This window comes from Hermetia illucens, chromosome 2 (genome assembly GCF_905115235.1).
Source record: "Hermetia illucens chromosome 2, iHerIll2.2.curated.20191125, whole genome shotgun sequence".
NCBI classification, from domain to species: domain Eukaryota; kingdom Metazoa; phylum Arthropoda; class Insecta; order Diptera; family Stratiomyidae; genus Hermetia; species Hermetia illucens.
The window spans coordinates 14,789,003-14,808,690 of record NC_051850.1 but is presented as its reverse complement, the minus strand read 5'-3'; the positions used below and the strand labels follow the sequence as shown (position 1 = coordinate 14,808,690).

General features: G+C 41.1%; 1 protein-coding gene across 1 annotated transcript in view; it reads left to right on the top strand.

Annotated features, from left to right (window-relative positions):
- Positions 1–19,688, top strand: part of LOC119647649 (titin-like) — a 448,809-nt gene that overhangs the window by 268,543 nt on the left and 160,578 nt on the right. Inside the window, 2 exon segments of the mRNA XM_038048710.1 lie at positions 1,255–1,382; positions 17,575–17,767. Of these exon segments, the coding sequence (XP_037904638.1) occupies positions 1,255–1,382; positions 17,575–17,767 (321 nt within the window).

Genomic DNA, 19,688 nt, shown 5'->3' with positions numbered 1-19,688 from the left:
CTTGCTGTAAGCCGTAATGAACGTACACAGGATATCGAACACTTCTGTTGCGTTAATGACAAGAACGGTACTTTGCTCACCAACCCTGTCGGCCAAACCAAAGCCAAGTGGCCGAGGAGAACCTCGATAGTGGTGGCACCGGGAGACGCTGTACTCACTTTGGTTTGGCGGCCGTAATGCAGTAGGCGAATGCTCCAAAGGCCTAATTAGGGTGATCAGACCCGAGTCTGCACGGGAACTCATCTAAAGTGGCAACAGTCACGAGACCTTACCAGGGGTATACTGGTACCATGGGAACCGGGATAGCTCCTGGACTCACATATTTCAGGAGAATTCCTGTTGTTTGTGCGTTCAGATCGGTTGTTTGCGATTGGCCCCCTAGTACTCCTTAGTTCGGTAGAGATTTCGGTAGGTCTTACATCCACCAGTATGAATGTTGAGCCATGCACTTGGTATAGACTGGTACCGTCGTAGCCCTGCCGAAGCAAGGGTGGTCACAAAATCAATCCGTGTCTTAAGAAGACCGTAGGATTAAGTCTCCATGACAGGTGCTCACGTAAAACCCCCGAGGACTCACATTCGAAATGAGAATATCCTCGATCGATATAGAGTTGCACCGATCGTGGAAAAACTGCGAGAGAGGCATCTTCGATGATATGGTCACGTAATTCGCGATAACGAGAAGTCGCCCGAAACAACGGTGGCTTGATATGCTGGATGGGGATTTAACAGAAGCGTAGTCTCATTCAAAATACAATAATGGAAAAAAAATTAAGAATAAAAGAGACTGCTTAAACGGCCATAAATGTATATTTTATAAGAAGCCGAATGCTTAGAAAACCTAACTCGTTCGAAACTTCCACTCTTACATGAAATTCGGATCTTAAATTTAAATTAAGATTTCTTTCTTCAGCATATGCAATCGATTTAATTTAACTATCACCAGTTGCAAGCACTATACTTAGTACAGTCCAATTTGTGTGTCCACAACTATTTCTAAATCTGAAAGAATAATCATACAAAAGACAGAATAATTATTACAGGCGGATCCTTACACTCCACCGTGTGCCAAAACATATTACTCGTATCTATCTTGCGCTTGACTTTATTTGAAGTAGATTTCGCAAAACCAAATTTCATTTTCTGTCCCCCATATTAAATGCGCAATTACTTGTACAAACGAATAGTTCCTAATTTAAATTGAGACAGGCAAATTAATAAATTTATCTATTTTTGCTCATTATCTATCTGCAGATGATGCGACCCACGAAGATCAGGAAAAGAAGATGACCTTTACAACAGTTCATTTGGAGCCAGTACAGCGTAAATTGCAAGCGAATGTAATCAATACGACACAGAAATGGGAAACCACAGTCGAGTCAGTTTGTTACATTACAACCGACGGCCAAATAAGGAGAACCTCTTCATCAGGTATGTGACAAGAACTACAACTATTTATAAACAGTGGCGGAAAAAAATATTAATAACAATTAAAGCACGATCATGGGTTGATTAACAACTTTCTCTTATGATAAGCAATGAGTGGCACAGTGCATAGATGATAATACTTTTTTTAAAAAAAGGACTTTTATTTAAAATTTACAAATTTTGGCCTTTGTGGGCCGGGTTTATTGAGTCGAAGGAGGGGGTACAGTTATTTAAAAACATCGTTTACGCCGTTTAACGCCTTGTTGACGTGAAGGATAGTGCATAAATTCTTGGTGGTGGTGACGCCTAAATAGACGATTTGTTTAACGGTAGGGATAAGAATTGAATTGATGGAGTGGGAAAGGTTCAGGATGCCAGAGGACATTTCCGGAGACAACCTCATTTTTTTCCGTGGAAGATAGTCTATTAGCACTTTTGTCGATTGGGGGCTAGTTTCCAATTGGTAAAGTATCGATAAAGCTAATCCAAATATGAATTCAGACGAGCTTATTCACACACCATGTCCTTCGTGGAATAATGAGGTCATAGGCATATTGGAGTATCTTAATGGGATTGTGATTGGGAGGGGGAATGTGTTCATAGCGGACTGTCCCTTTCGAGGAGGGAAAGACTTTTGCAGATGAGCCAGAGCCGTCTAAAATTCCAGCAGAACTAGTATATGGAGAGGAGAGCTGTTTCTGAACATTCACTTAAGATTGCGAGAGAGATATTTTGGGGTAGGATATCATTGCGACAGGTAGGTTGACCTAGTCTAGAAAAACCCATTTCTTATCTCCAACAAACAAATAAGAAGAAAACCTCCTGATTTTTGTCGATTCAGGTATGAAACGCAATTGTTAATGTGGTCTTCTTCCAGGAATCAAATTTCAAAGCATAACCCACCGATCAGATTCTTCTTTCTATGATGGTGTAGTAGTCAGTTCAGCAACAGTTAATTTAACCTTCTCCTCTAATGTCAGAGGAGGCCGAGCACCTACATACGAAAAGTAGTGCCGTCTCTTTCTCCTCCTCGTATTGACTGCATATGGCCGAGACCACCGCTCCGATCTTTTCCATATGGGTCCCGTCCCTTAGGGAAAACAAAAAAGTTGCTCTAACGGCCCCGGGTTCCTTCACAAAGATTTTTGCCTCCATTCGACTACCTGAATCCTTGCAATTTCCCCCTGCAGAGTAAACTTGACAGTAGATGGCCGGATGCAAAATGCTGGTTCTGGCCCCAACATTGTAGATTCAAAACCTTGGCGAGCTAGTCTGTCAGCGATTACCAGCGATATTTGAGCGCCCTAGCACCCACATCAAGAATGTTTCGTTCAGTCGGCCAAGTTTCAGCAGCACCTGATGACACCGAACTAAGTGTCTCTGTCTGCACAGTGCTACAACTACGTCTAAACCCGGACCTTTAAGCCTATGTCTTTCTCGAAACTTTATTATATTCATAGTTGAAGCATTGCTGGGGGGGGAGGGGGGTGTTTCAATATAGCCTGCAGTTGATAAGAGATTTCGTAAGGACAGTCCTGCTCAGAATTATGATTAGAATAATGTTGCGCCAATAAAAGATCTAGCTCGGAACCATCCTAGCTTAGGACACCTTCCCTATCAATAAATGTCAAACCAACCGTCGTTGGTTAATAGATTTCCTGACTACCACTGCGCATTTGATTCTAGGTGAACCTTCAAGAGAGAAATCACTGTCTAACAAAAGACTCAGGACCTGAGTACCGAGTTATAAACTGAATTTCGGGAAAAGAGGTACAGCTATAAAAAATTGATTCAAGAAAAAAAAAACAAAAACGAAGTTTTATAGGCCACGGTCTTCTTAATCAGGACTTTCTTAAAGGAAAGAATTTTTTTCCGAATTTAAAGGGGGAAACTATGTAATTTAAAGTTTGAATTAATTGAAAACACCATAAATATCAAAATCTACAGTACTCAATTTGTCGTTGGTTTCAAAAAATGTAAAAAGCCAAAATGATGCTTTCATATGAAAATACAGTCAAAGAATAAAGTAGGTCCCAGGGCGAAACTTAGATTGGTATGTACGATGGAGCACCAGACTCTATCTCCACCGTCACGTGGTGATCACTGAGAGTTCTTTATTAACGAAAAGCTGCAGAGGGGAAAGGATGGAGACGAGTCTCCCGAGCCTAAAGACGGAACAAATTGTACCAACTGACTCTCCTGGCTGGGAGTTGGGTAGAGCTGGTAACCCTACACAGAAAACCGAAGTTGCAAAGCCAAAGGAGCTCGCACTGGATGTATTTTACAATAACGAACCCGGCAACGAGAAGGGAATAACCATTTGCGCATTTTCTCATGGAACGTGCACTTTTTGCACAGATCGAATGCTACCCAGCAGCTAGCCGATCATCATCATCATCAACGGCGCAACAACCGGTATCCGGCCTTAATAAGGAACTCCAGACATCCCGGCTTTGCACCCAGGCCCACCAATTTGATATCTCTAAAAGCTGTCTGGCGTCCTGACCTACGCCATCGCTCCATCTCAGACAGGGATTGCCTCATCTTTTTTTTCTACCATAGATATTGCCCTTATAGACTTTCCGGGTTGGATCATCCTCCTCCATACGGATTAAGTGACCCGCCCACCGTAACCTATTGAGCCGGAACCTGAAAGTCATGGTATCGCTCATAGATTTCGTCGTTATGTAGGCTACGGAATCGTCCATCCTCATGTAGAGGGCCAAAAATTCTTCGGAAAATTCTTCTCTCGAACGCGACCAAGAACAATTTTTCTTGCTAGCAACCCAAGTCATGAGGACTGAGGAGGATCATTGTCTTGTACAGTAAGAGCTCTGACTCTATGGTGAGACGTTTCGAACGGAACAGTTTTTGTAAACTGAAATAGGCTCTGTTGGTAGCTAGCGGATACCCTGTCCCAATATGAGGCTGACGGGGGGTCCGGTTTCCTGAAGAAGAACCACCACACCATATATTATAGTATAGTGTATATCCAGTAAATCATGTGTTCGGAGTAAGTTTCTTAATAATAATAATAATCGTTAGTGCAACAATCCATGTTGGATCAGGGCCTTGAAGTGTGCAGATCATCTGCTTAAAAACCACAATTCACCAGAAGCCGCTGGAATTACAGCTGAACTGGTTAAATATGGAGGCAACTAATTATACCAAGCGGCTCATCAGCTTATGCTCAAGGCTTGCGGACAGCAAATCAATGCCTGATGACTGGCAATGAGACATTATCTGTCCCATTCATAAGATGGGAGAAATCACACAGTGTAGCAATTATAGAAGTATCACGTTGCTGAGTATCATCTATAAGATATTCTCCGCTATCTTGCTAGGCCGGATAGCCCCATACGCCCACAACATCATCGGCCCATACCAAAGAGGCTTCACTCCAGGCAAATCAGCAACAGATCAGATTTTCTCTCTCCTGAAAGCGATGAAAAAACTGTTGGAATGTGGCCATCAGTTGTACAATCCTTTCATCGACTTCAAGGCCAGCTATGATAACCTTGCCAGGGTAAAACTGTATGCAGCCATGAGAGAATTCGGTATCCCGACGAAATTTATAAGACTGACTAAGCTGACCCTAGCCAATGTATGAGGCCAGATAACAGCAGCAGGTTCACTCTCAAACCATTAGAAGGAGATTCTTTATCATGCACCCTTTTTAACTTGCCCAGGAAAGAGTGATCCGCGATGCCAAGTAAGTGCGAGAGGTACCATCCTCTTTAAGTCCATCCAACTACTGGCCCATGTCGACGCTATCGACACCATGGTGCAATTTACCTTCATCCAGATCGAGCAGGCGGCGTGAGTTCTTGTGCTGCACATCAGTGAAGGCAGGGCGGAATATATGGTGGCAACGTCAGCACCAAAAACCAAAGAAATAATAGCATCAAGTAGCGCTGGTCAAATAAGAAGAATAAAGATAGGAGACTACAGGAGACGGTTGATAATTTCTTCTATATAGAGTTAAAAATCGCAACCTTTGACAGCTGCAGCGATGAAATCCGAGCGCGGTTGTTAGCAGCTAAGAGAGCTTGAGTCAGCTTACAAAAACTATTCCGTCCGGAACGTCTCACTATAGAGTCAAAGGTTTTACTGTACAGACAATAATATTGCTAGTCCTCATGTATTCCTCGGAGACTTCGGTTCTTAGCAAGAAAAATTGCAAACTCTTGGTCGCGTTCGAGAGAAGAATCCTCCGAATAATATTTGGTCCCTTACAAGAGGATGAACAACGTCGTAGTCTATATAACGACGAAATCTATGAGCGATACAATGACCGTTTGGTTGTGGACAAAAGCCGCTTCAATAGGCTGTGGTAGTAACTATGGCAGAAAAAGAAAACGAGGTAGACTCTGCTTCAAATGGAACTATGGCGTAGGCCAGACAGCTTATATGGATATCAAATCAGTCCAACATATTGGGTTGGGGAAAAAGAAATGTCAATAGATGGCGACACTTAAACATATTTTGTGTTGTACTTATCGCATCGGGTCATACTATACGGCGATTTGAAGATGATACTCTGTACTACAAGTGTCTCTTTGGGAGTGTTGTGATCGTGTGTTTCAGTCTCAAGTTATAGCGCGTCAAAGGCGGAGTCCACCAACCAAGAATTTCATCATATTTTACGTTTTTACTACCTGAGAAGTAATAATGCAACGAAGGCGGCCGAAAAAATTTGTGAAGTTTATGGGCCCGATACTGTAACGATTCGCACAGCACAGCGTTGGTTCGATTGATTTCGTTCTGGTGTAGTGGATGTCGAAGATACACCCCGTACTGGTAGGCCAATCGTCGTAGAAACCGATAAAATTGTCGAAATCATCCAAGTAGACTGGCATATGAGCATTCGCTGGATTGACCAGGAATTGGGTATAGACCATAAAACCGTTTGAAACCATTTGCAGAAGATTGGATTCCAAAAAAGCTGCATGTTTGGGTGCCACCCGAGTTGACGCAAAAAAATCTCTTGGACCGAATCAACGCCTGCGATGCACTGCTGAAACGGAACGAATTCGACCCATTTTTGAAGCGGATGGTGACTGGTGATGAAAAGTGGATCACGTACGACAACTTCAAGCGAAAAAGATCGTGGTCGAAGCGCAGCGAGCCGGCCCAAACCCTCGCCAAGCCCGAATTGACGGCCAGGAAGGTTTTGCTGTGTGTTTGGTGGGATTGGAAGGGAATCATCCACTATGAGCTGCTCAACTATGGCCAGACCCTCAATTTGGTCCTCTACTGTAAGCGACTCGACGGTTTTAAGGAGGCGATTGACCAGAAGCGACCAGAATTGGTCAATGGGAATAGTGTTGTGTTCCACCAGGACAACGCTCGGCCTCACACATCTTTGATGACCCGCCAGAAACTACGGGAGCTCGGATGGGATGTCCTATCGCAGCCACCGTATAGTCCGGACATGGCACTAAGTGATTACCATCTGTTCCAGTCCATGCAAAACGCTCTTGGTGCAACTAAGTTGGCCTCAAAAGAGGCTTGCGAAAACTGGCTGTTTGAGTTTTTTGCAAATAAGGGGGGGGGGGGGGTCGTTTAGAAGGGGGGAATAATGAAGTTGCCTTCTAAATAACTACAATTTTGCGAACAAAACGGCGCATATTTGACTTCGGGCTTCGGATAATTCTAATTACATTTCTTTTTCCCCAACCCAATATATAGGATACCATTTACTTTCAAGAGGCGTACGAAAAAATATTAGTATAAGTCATTGATTGCCAGGAGTTGAGATACAAATTTCTTACGTAACAGAACAAAAAATATTCAATCGTATCTTTTTTATAGAATAAAAATCTAATTAATATTAATGCATTTAGTAGAAAAAAATTTAAAATATATTTTTCAATTCACTAAGTATGCTAAGTGCAAATTGAAACAAATATTAAATATTTTTTTCCGCTACTGTGTATCTTAAGTAATAAATTAAGACTCATACTAAAGACCACATTAGAGCATCCCCATATCATTATCATCATGTCTCATATTTGGAATCCAATTACTATACTTTCAACCATGTGAAGAGCCACACTTCACCGCTATTTTAAGGGTCTTCGTTAAACCTTCCATTGGTCTCCTTACTCAGTTTGCGGGGGTTCCTTATGGGATTTTTTCTTGCTCTCCCATTTACGCCACGAGTAGAATTATGCTAAGCTTGATTGCATGCAATGAAATGCCTAACCAAATGACAATAATAACCATCTAGACATAGCGCAAATCACTACTGCAACCTCACCAACAACGTGTCTCCAACACGCATCTAAAAATAACTCCAATCATCTCACTGTCATGTAAAAGTACAAGATATATTCCAGAATGGATGTTTATGCTTTCTTTTCATTGAACCATCAACAGCATGACCAAACACATGACTTTTCTCAAGATGTGACTGTTGTCTGCATACGGCATGCATACGCTTCTTTGTCCTTTTCGTGAATAAATTTAAACTTTGAAGAATGTGTAATTTAATCGTTTTTCATCTATACATTTCTACGTTTCTTCCAGCTTCCAACAACATGCAAAAATCTTCCCAGTAGTAGATAAATAAAAAAAAATAAAAGAATTTAGACAATAACAGACTTCGCCTCATCTTTTAAACAGATATTTCCGCAGTTTAAATTGGAACAGAAAATAACAATCTTGAAATTGAAAGAATGTTCGAATTGCGAACGAAAAGATTCAGATGCAATTCACACTCCCAATCGTTTGGTCAAGATAAACATTTAACGTTTTTGTTTTTAAGTTTTTATGTGTGCATCATCGTAATTTTAACTTTTGTTATAACTATTTTATCACATTTTTAATAATTTTGTGCTACTAAACAGATACCAATATATGAAATCATAATAATACTGACTTATAAATACAATCTAATAAAATAACAATTAATCAAATGCAAATGAGATTGTTTGAACTATTAGAAACCTACTTCAAGTTATGTTAGATAGTTAAACAAGGACACAATATACTTATATACATATACGATTGTATTTTTGCGTTTGGCATAGATTGTTCTAAACAAATTGGGGCTTAGATTGAAAAAAAACAAAAGATTTTTTTAGGAATAACGTACTTTTGCGGCTAGAATCAGTACTTCGGGAACCGATTGTGACCTTTATTGGTACGAGTCACCCCAAAATTTATACTTGTGAGGCCTTAAATTTCAGCACTTACACTAATGAAAAGGAAAACAATAAAGGATGCTTTAATCAAAAAATAATTTTCATCTATTTTTCGCAAACTTCGGAAAAACAGTTTAGAAACTACTCTACACTTGTACACTCTGTTCTACTCGTGATTAGAAGGAAGGTAGGTATCAGTGACCGTTCCGAGAAGCCCATTTAACGCTGTGGAGCGCCGTTTTGATGCCACAAACTCCTAAGACCGTGATTCCTTTTATGGGAGCAGGAAGGCAGAATCTAGCCGGCTCGGATCATAGCATTCACGTAGGAAAGCAGCTCTCCCACCCAACAGCTAGAAATCTCTCTGAGGTCCCTAAAGTATGGTTTATCCAGTATCCGTAGCCTGACTCTAGCTAGAGCTGGGCAATCGCAGAGAAAAGTGCATGAGAGTTTCCCTTCCTTCTCCGCAGCTTCGGCAATGTGAATTTTAGGGTATGCCGAGCCTGGCGGCATGGTCCCCTATGAGCCAGTGCTCCGTGCAGACCGCCGTAATCTTGAATGCATTTCCACGCGTCTGGCACAGGAGCTCTCGTAATTGGGTTATGTTATAAGCGGGCCAAATTCTCCTTCGCCATCTTAGGCCCCCGGCTGCTGGATAGTGCGAGTGAATCCGGCCCCTGACAGCCGCCAGCGAAACACCCACTGTATTCACCGAAGGGCTGCCAAGAGCATAACCTCGCCTGGCCAATCCTTCAGCCCGCTAATTCCGCTCTGTGTTTATATGCCCGGGCAACCAGAGGAGGGTGACCTTGAGCGTACCGCCCAGACGGTTCAGCGGGTCTCTGCACTGCCCCACCAGGCTGGAGGATGTCGTCGCTGAATACATGGCCTTGATGGCCGCTTGGCTGTCGGTCAGAATGGCTATGTTACGCATGGAGCTCGAATCTCGCTCCAGCTATCGACAGAGACCAAGGAGATCATACGGCTTGGATACACTGTGTGTATTCGAGAAAACCCCCGCGCCGACTCCACAGGCCATCTTTGATCCGTCGGTAAAGAATACTGAGTCATAACCTTGCAACACGCTGCCAGTCTTCCATTTTGCCCTGGTTGGAAAGTCCACAGCAAAATTTCTCGTGAAGTTCAGCTTGCGTGTGGCATAATCCGTGGGGAATGGCCAGATTTCCCGAGGCATTTCGTCTAGGATGTTGCTGTGGCCGTAGGACTTCGCTGCCCAGTATCCGAACTCACATAGTCTGACGGCAATGCACACTGCAACGTATTTAATGTGGAGGTCTAGGGGGAGGAGATGCAGGAGTACATTCAGAGCATCTGCCGGTCAGGACTGCAGAGCCCCAGTAGCACCTACACACGCGGTTCTTTGATTCCTCTTAAGCTTCATTCTATTGTATTGTTTCTCAATACAATAGAGCCATACGTTAGGATCGGGCACACTACAGCGGTGTACATCCAGAGAACCATCATCGGCCGGAGACCCCATTTCTTTGTTGCTACTTACGGTCACGCTGCTCCAGGGCAGAGGTGAGACAGCGTCTGATGAGTTGGCTCTGCCCTGGACGAAACCGTTAGTCTGTATTTTTACACCCAGATACATTACATTAGAGGAAAGAACCAATCTTTGTTCATTCAGCCATGGTCTTGGTGGTGACTAGCATCAGTTGCGATTGATTAGAAGGTATTTTCGACAGTTTTTGATGCAAGGCTTTGCCCTTGTGTGTTAACTTGGTCCTATGGCAATTGATTCGCAGTACCAATATTTTAACTTCATCATTCCGTTGATATTCACAAAGGGAACTAGTCACATGGAACTGGATGGAGCGAAAGCTGAGGCAGTGGCCAGCGACGTGCCAAAAGACACATTAACGCGACAGGTTACCTCATAGCAAGGTCTTCTGGTTTGTCAGCTAATTTTGGAGGCGTATGTTCAGTAATTTCTTGTTATATAACTAGGAAAATTTTTTAATTCGTTTTGATTCTGTAAGCCTCTGAGCACTCAAATCTTAGTGGTTCATTGTTCTCGATTCCCCCGTCTAACGGAATATCCGGATTCGCTTGAGTCGCAGGATTTCTGTTAGTGGATGTGATGCTACCTGCTGCAGTTGGAGTACATCAGCACCAAAAATCGAATGTCTGGTGGTCCCTCAATTCTGCTTCCTCATTGCAGGATAGACACGTATCATCTTGGATAATTCCTATTCTGAACATATGCCCAGCTAATGAATTATGAGAGAAGAATCCTCTGAAGAATTTTTGGCCCCTACATGAGGATGTAGCCTACATAACGACGAAATCCATGAGCGATACCATGACCGTCAGGTTGTGGATAAAATCCGGCTCAATAGGTTACGGTGGGCAGGTCACTTCATCCGTATGGATGAGGATGATCCAGCCGGAAAAGTCTATAAAGGCAATATATATGGTAGAAAAAGACGACGAGGCAGAACCTGCCTAAGATGGAGCGATGGCGTAGGTCAGAACGCCAGTAAGCTTTTAGGGATATCGAATTTGTGGGCCTCGGCGCAAAACCGGGATGTCTGGAGTTCCTTATTCAGGCAGGCCTAGACCGGATACCAGTTGTTGCACCGTTGATGATGATGATGAATGAATTATGACCAATCAGAATGCCCACAATAGTTCTGTAAGTCTTCCTGCTTTTATACTGGATAAACTTTGCAGTATGTTTGTTTGATTCTGACAGGAAAAGCGTGGTGTGTCTAGCAGAATTAAGGCTCCGCCACCTGTTATTATGGGAAGCTAGTTCCCAGTTTTTGATAGCAGCATCAGCCAATGCCCGGGCATGGGGAAAGTTGAAGCCTCTTTTGCTAATGCATCTAAGATTGCATTTCCCTCTACATCACAATGACCATGTACCCAGAGTAATTCCATCGTATTGAATCTAGAAACAGAGTTCTATCGATTTCTACATTCCTGAACGATTTTTGAAGTGTGGTAGTGAGTAGTACACTCAATGCCCTCAACGCAGCTTGACTATCGGCTCCAGAACCATTTTCTATTTTTGAGCCATCGGTGCAGAAGACGTCAGTGTATCGTGACACGTATTCTTCAGGTTCGTCCCAGTTCTCCCTTCGTTTCAAGATAAAATCATATCTTCTATCAAACAAACGTATGAGGATCCACGAATCAGAAGGCATTGCGAAAACTAGATTCAGTTCTTCAAATGACTCTTCCAATGCTTTTTACCCCCACGTCTATTGTTTCCCTATAGATCTAATCCAATTAATCTATGAGCTGCTCTCATTGCAGTGCTCTGAATAAACGAATCCAAGGGCTACAAATTGAGTAATGCATTCACAGTTGTGCCGGATGTCGTGCTCATCGCACCGGTGATACCCAGACACACAATTCTTTGCAGTGTGGCTAGTTTACAGCGAAAACTTTTTTGTTTCACCTTAACCCACCACACTACGGATGCATAAGGGAGCATCACTCTAATGATAGCAACATATATCCACATTACTACCTGAGGCCTAAGTCCCCATGTCGAGGCAAAAATCCGCCCATAAGCTGTGAGAGCTCGTTTCCTCTTTATCTCTACATGTTTCTTTCAAAGAAGCTTGTTGTCTAGAATAACTCCCAGATATTTCACTTCTTCGGAAAATTGAAGGGTTGTACCTCCATCTCTGGAAGGTGAAGACCATTTAGTTTCCTTCCTTTTGTAAATAATACCATCGTTGTTTTGTTCGGACTTACTGAGACACCAACTGTCAATCAAATCAACGGTGCATTGTGTATTTCTACACACCATTCCGAGATCTCGACCAACAGCTAGTAAAACCACGCATAAGCTTGAACGTGTATTGGCAGATTTTGCAGTTCACATGGTAGCGAGTCGATCAATATACTCCACAGAAGTTGTGGTAACACACCTCCTTGAGGGCAGCCTTTCGTCACTTCCGTTGTTAGGTAGCGATTAACACCCACTTCAGCACACAATAATCTCTGCGTTAGCATAGCGTAGATACACTTTATTAGAGTTTCGTCAACACCATGCTCTCTGGGGCCATCACAGAGCTTTTGGAAGGGCGCACAGTCAAAAGCCCCTTCAATGTCCACGAACACCCCCAGCGCGTACTCGCCTTTCAGAATCGCGTCCTGAAACCAAAGAATAAAGAGCAGACCAACCAGGCTCTCCAGACATTTCAGCGAAACTGATATTAACCTGATTTTCTTTGGATTTGAATAGTCATCTTTCCCAGGTTTTGGTATGACGACTATCTTCACCTTTTGTCAAGAGGAAGGCACGTATTTCAAAGCAAGACATCCTCGACAAATTTTTGAAGTGTTGGCACGATAATAAAGCAGCTCTCGCCTTTTTAATGGTAACAACCGCTCTCGCAGTGTCTCAATTCCCCTTGCACCACCTTCATGTTGAAGGGTTTGCAGAAATCGACAATTCTCTTCTATCCAAATCTGAGAACTGTTATCCCGTACTTCCAAGAGAGTCTGTATAGACTCAACAAGTTCGTGGTGGTGTACTTCCAAGAGAGTCTGTATAGACTCAACAAGTTCGTGAAAGTACCATCCGGTTTTCTAAGAGAGTCCAACTTGGCCTACTCATCCTTATTAAGGACCCTGCACAGCCTGGAAGTCTCCCTTTCATCTTCCAGTTCCTCACAGTATGCTCTAAAAGAGCCTCGATTCGACCGGTTTACGAGGATTTTATATTCACGCTGTGAGTTCTGGAAGTTTAGCGAGTCTTCATTTTCATTGCTTTTGCAAGCACGATTTAAAAGTCATCTGGTTGATTTCCTGAGTCTTTGCAGTTTTGGGTTTCACCATAGATCCGTTTTTCCACGTTGGCCTCGGGAAATAGGACAAGCCTCTTCAAAGTACTCTAAAAGTGTGCGATTTAGAGTTTCCAATTGATCTTCTATCGCCAAAGGAGTCCTTAGTCGCCTAGGGAGGTCAACTTTGTCGCCAAGAAGTTCATTGAACTTTGTCCAATCCATCTCCTAGGATTCCTTCTCTGAATTAAAGCCTGTCCGCCTGCAATAATCAGACTAAATTCTAAGAAACGGTGATCTGAGAGTGAGACTACATTTAGCACTCGCCAGTTTCTAATCAACTCTAACAACTTTGAAGTGCAAATTCTTAGGTCAATTATTTCACTTCTTCTTGGTCCCACGAACGTAGGGTGCGACATAAGACCAGCTGAAGTGATGAAATCAAATAGCTTCTCTCCTCTAGGATTGCATTTGCTACTTCCCCAACAAATATGCTGAGTGTGCGCATCACAACCTATTTAAAGTTCAAGGCTATTTGATTCTGCATACAATACTAGATCCCTTAGTTGTTGCGTCGGTGAAGGACACAAGAATCATTGGGTAAGTAAGCAGAGGCAACTAGGAGGTTTCTCCTCTTACCATTAACCTGGTATTGTAAGTTGACCACAACAAGGTCCTGGGAAGAAAATTGTCTCAGCATGGTTGCCTCAAACAATTTTGACATCAGAACGCAGGCCCTCGATCTCGAGGATCTCTCATCGAAGAAGATCCTAGTCCCTTTGACTGATGCAATACCACAGATTCTGTCAAAACGAACCCATGGCTCTTAAGCCAGAAATATATAAGGACAGTCCTGCAACTTTGCCAGCCTTGCCGCCAGTAGATAGGAAGAAGCTTTGACATGCTGGAGGTTAATTTGACTACCTCTTATGTTTGTAGCCATAAGTGCAGTCTGATATGAAAACCGCTGCTAACTGAAAAGTCTGCTGCGTTCAGTGTGGATCTCACCGGAGTTACCAGCTTGTGCTCACCTTCTTTCGAAAGTTCCGATTTCTTACGTCCGACTTCTCTGGATATTGATGGTGTAGCAACGACCATGCCCTCATTCCGAAGAAACTTCGCATTTGTTCGCAGTGCCTTCCGTTGTCGGTTACTGGAAGCCTTCCCAGATTCACGGTGTCCAGGATACATGGATCTGTTCCACATACCGGCGTTAGACCAGTTGCGTCCACATTATCAGCTTCCCTTTCTTCCATTTTTCCGGGTACGGGCAGAGGAGGAGGTTCTGACAGGCAAGCCTGTAGTTCCTTCTCCTTTGCGGCTGAAGTTTCGTTCTGCCGAGCCTCCCCCCCACCCCCCGTATTTTAGAAGAGTTAGATAACAGTGTCACTGACAGACCGGCCGTAGTCAGATTTCCAGTTCCTCTCATTAAGGGAGTTGCTGTACTATCCTTTTTGGCTGACCGCGCCTTTGACACCGGGAGTAGTTTTTCCACTGAAGTGGAGAGCCTGTCTTCCACAGATTTCTAGGTGGGTGAACATGAATTAGGTAAGGCCGCCAAAATCCGTAGGTATGAGTGCCATATATTCCTTAGCGATCATTGTAAAATATTTCTTGTTGTTTTGGTGGTCCCAACCATCAAGAAATCTAAATCATTGGACACTGTCCTCCTGACATAAGAAACAATTGTCATCATTAGCTTCTTTTTTGTGTCCTTCCTGTCAGATTTCCCAAGTTTAATTGAAAAAAATGGGTTAATGCCAGCTTTAAGATATTTGTATCCATTTTCGTTTTTGAGAAGGCGATTTATTTTCTGGCTCTGAATACAGATAGGGAATACATTATGGCCGTTTGCAAATGCCTTTTTAGTGTGTATCGTCTCCAACAATTGGTGATGGAATCAGATCTTGTTACACTAGACGCAAAGTCGAGTACCTTTCCCCCTCCTTTACTGTTCAAATGAAGGTTAACTTGTCATTCCGGGGCTCAACCTTTTTTGGAGTTGATTGGAGTTTTCAACAGACACTGCTCTGACATTACCTCCAGTTATAAGAACACTTCTGAAATCTCTGACTAATTTGGAGGATAGAAGATTAATGGATACCACATAACAGTTAGGTTAGGGTTTAGTTTTTTTGTTTCAGCTAGGAAAATGTCATATTCAAAACTGTAGAAAATTCTTCAAAAAGAGATACTTCTGCTAAGCAACTCCACAAAAACCATCATCTCTGCAATTCATGATGTGATGATTATCAGAGAGAAATGTTGATGAAGGTTCTGTTTTTGGTAACAGTTTGAAGGCTATGCTGGAGTATTTTCATTATTTGGAGATCACTTACATTATGTAGGGCTCAATTGAGTGTTGATGGTCAAAATAGTAGGATTTCAATGATTGGACCTTATTCTGTTGGGTACAGCGGATCGTTTCACGCAGGAAGGTCTCAAACTGAAGCTAAATAAAACTAGTTTTTTTAACGACAGAGCCTAATGAAACAATCATGATCACAGTCAGTGAAAGCGATTTAAGTTACTCGGATCAATGCTATCAGCCAAAGGTGAATTGTGCTATGAAATTAATTCACGCGCAGCTTGGACGAAATAGGATCCCTTGATGCATTAATGAATGCCTCAAATCCAAAATCTGCTACTGTCGTCTGGGTATTGACAGACTGTCAAAGACAACAGTGTCTTGAGCAGTAATGCCGGACCTATAATGGTCATATTATAATGTCAAAATTTTAACGAACGTAAATTAAAGGTCTGTCAAAACTCATTCTGGTTCTCCGATGGAGGTCAACTCCTAATTGCAACTCTCTCTTTTCCATAAATATGGACCTATAAACCTAGTGACCATCTTTTTGTTTGGAATTGTCCATGTTCATATGGTCAGTTAATAGCCGCACTTCTGGTTGCATATTAACAACCAAAATGAGGTGCTTCCTCAACCGCGGAGACGTTGGGTATCAAATCGTTCTAGACAGAAAACTGCATATTTTTTAAAGATAATGTCTATATATCGTGTTGGGATAGAGATTCTGGTAAAAGATTGCATAGCTACCGTGGAATTTATTACAACCGCAGTTCGCTAATCGGTTAATTCCCTACGCAAAAACTATACGGTTAATAACTGAATACCAGGAGAACATACTCAGCGATGCAGACAAAGTTAAGTTGACAAACAGAAAACCACGGTAAGTGGTGTCACATATGGGACAAAAAATGACGCATAGTATGCAATGAAATTTCCTTAATGGGCATCAAATAGCATAAACATAAGCATGATCCTATACAATATTATGTTGATGGCATTGATTGCCGAGAATTTTATGCGTACTGACATGAGACACAAAGTATCTCAGCTATCTTGAGACGAAAAGATCTATGTTGTATCAACATATCGATTTGTTCCATCTCAAAAGGTCTAGAAGAAAAATTAAGATGACAACAAGTGCTAGCTTTAAGAATAAACATGTCTCTTACTTGTTGCATTAGCCTTTTTTCCATTCTGAAGTTTCATGCGCAGACTGCGGTCTATGGTGGAAAGAAAAGTCCCACAGGGTAAATTACTCGACAATAAGATCAAGAAAAGTATTGGTAGCATCTAGTAAAAGATGAAAAATATTTCTTAAAATAAGCATGGCTTATTTTTAGTGTGAAGAGTCAGACATTCTCGGGACCCCCACCCGGTTACATTTTATTAGCACAGAGAATCGGTGAAAAACGACGAACGGAAAATCCGAAGGAAAATTTATAGATCTGAAAAACGAAGGAACAATATTTTGGTACCAACTCGGTAAAATCGGATCCGATTTGGAATCATTCTTCGCTCGCACCTCAAAAACGAACGACGTCTTGGTTTCAGTCTCGGGGATTATGACTTGAAACTATTTTTGCAAATATAAAAAAAATACTAAGTGAAATATTAATTTTAAGCTGTGGATAGAATAGTGATTTTCGTATATTAAAAAAAATATAGAAATTATAAAAATCGTGTCTAATTTAATCGCGTACGGCGGAAGTGTTTTTCTTTTATCTGAATTTTAAATTGTAATATCGAACCCGAAAAGGATTAACAAATTTCCACCAGTGTTGATAGTGTCAAATTACCTAGTTTGAAATTACAATAGTTTAAAAAAAAATTCTGAGAAGAAAAAACCTCAATAAATAGTGCCGAATCCATCAAAATTCCTCCAACAATTTTTGGTCTATATTGCCCTACATATGCTTCGTAGTGTTACATAATGCATCGACAAAATTCAAATCCGAACCCGTCACAGGGTACGGTTCAAAATGCCTCTCAGCAATTCATCAGCCAGGAACAATACCAACAACAACAACAGTTCCAGCAACAGCAGCAAATCCAGCAGCAAAGGATTAGCCGCACTGAGCACCATGTGCGGAGTCAAGTTACGACCCAGCAAAGAGGTCAGTTATAAAAAGAAAAAATGGCCTAAAAATGACAAAAAGAAAATTCTAAAGTGCAGTGTGGCAATGCTATTTCCCTAATGAAAATCATTTAAAACAGAAAGTGATTTATCGTGCCTGAAATTTCCATGGAAAAATTTATTTTTTGTGATTTTTGAAAATTTTTGTGAATGTCCCTGATATTATTTTTTTGAAAAAAAATTTTGTGACTTTTAATACAAATTTTGTGATTTCTAAATTCCATTTGGTAAAACCATATTTTGTGAGTCATCGCAGAAATCTAAAAAGTTCAGCCACATCTCATAGTAATTCAAAGTGCATCAACTGGATTAAAATAAAAAGATAGAAACTGGTCAATTATTGGGCTGTAGACACGCTCCGCTAGTGCGTTGACGATCTGCTCCCAATTTGGAAAATCAGATCGCTTTATGAATTAAAAATTGTTCCTATAAGTTTTTGATATACCAAAGCAGAAGATACTCTTAATTAGAATGAGTACTAATTCGGATAAAGGGATTGATGCATGTATGCATATTACTCAGAACTCTTATGCTCACCCTGATCCGCTTCGCACGGAGTATTATTCACAACTGGCCGTCTTGCTCCTAAAATGGCACAGCGTAATGTGATCTTTTGAATTCGCCTGGTTCCCAAAATAGTATCTCGAACCCCGAACACGAACGAACGCCTAATGTTGCAAATGTGTAGGAATGTCGACATATGCCAAGAAATATATATCACACTCCATCCAAGAGTTAATAGATTCCCAAAGAATTTCTGCCTCATTAAATTTAATTCACCAATAATGAAAAAAATAGACGTTACAAAGGTATACGGATCGTATGTATGATATACATATATCAGCAGAATTAAATATAATTTTTCGCTTATAGAAAATTTAAATAGAATTATAAAAAGTTGGCTCTTAGGAGGATGATGAAAAAAGATTCATTTATTTACCTTCCTATTCTGAAAGCGACAAAAATAAATTCTAAAATTTGCATTTTCAAATGGCTAAAAAATTTTGAAATATTTGCAATAATTTCTACACGAAAAATTACGTAGACGGTATGGATGGATGAATCTATCTATTTTACACATTTAGAAATAAAAACAAAATCAACATTTCCACATTCATCAAAAAGAAAAATTTGGGAAACATGAAATTTGACCAATTTTTTCACAACCAGTCTCAAGGATATAACATTCTTAATAATGTTCATACTAACTTAAAGGGTTCAACCGATATATTAAAAATTAAAAAAAAAAACATAAAATAGGAAAACTCAGCAATTAAAACCAAAAGTTCTAGCAAATTAGGAGAGATTTCGAAAATATTTATAATATGGAAAGTAAATCTCCAAATTCTACTCCAGTGGAAAATTAAAAGGCGACTTTCCAGGTTGCGATACCCGTGTATCTTCCAGAGAAGGCCAGAGTCCCTAATAGATTGAATCCAAGTCAGGGTCCCTCAAAATGCAATTTACATCGAATTTTCAGGATAATGATTCACCGTTCTGGAATAATTAGCTCTTATCCCTACAGAAAACAGTACACTATGTTGGGAATAAATAGCTTTCTTTTGTCACTTAAGGGGTAGGGCACTGCAGCGTTAGGAAAAATGAGGTAGGCCATTGTAGTGTCAGGGAAAATGAGCATATTTTGGGAATTTTGGATTTGAGTGGAACAATGATTAAGTCAACGAAAAATGGACACGTTTTTCTTTTTTCAAAAACAAGTTAAAATTTTTTTTAAAAAATGTTTAAAATTTTTTAAAAAAAGTTAAATTTTTTTTTAAAAAAAAGTTAACAATTTTCAAAAAAAATCCTCCGAAAATTATAATATACTGCTGTATCTTCCCAAGCCGACTTTACAGATTGCGTGTCTTCCAGAGAAAGCCCGAGTCTCCGCCAAAATTGAA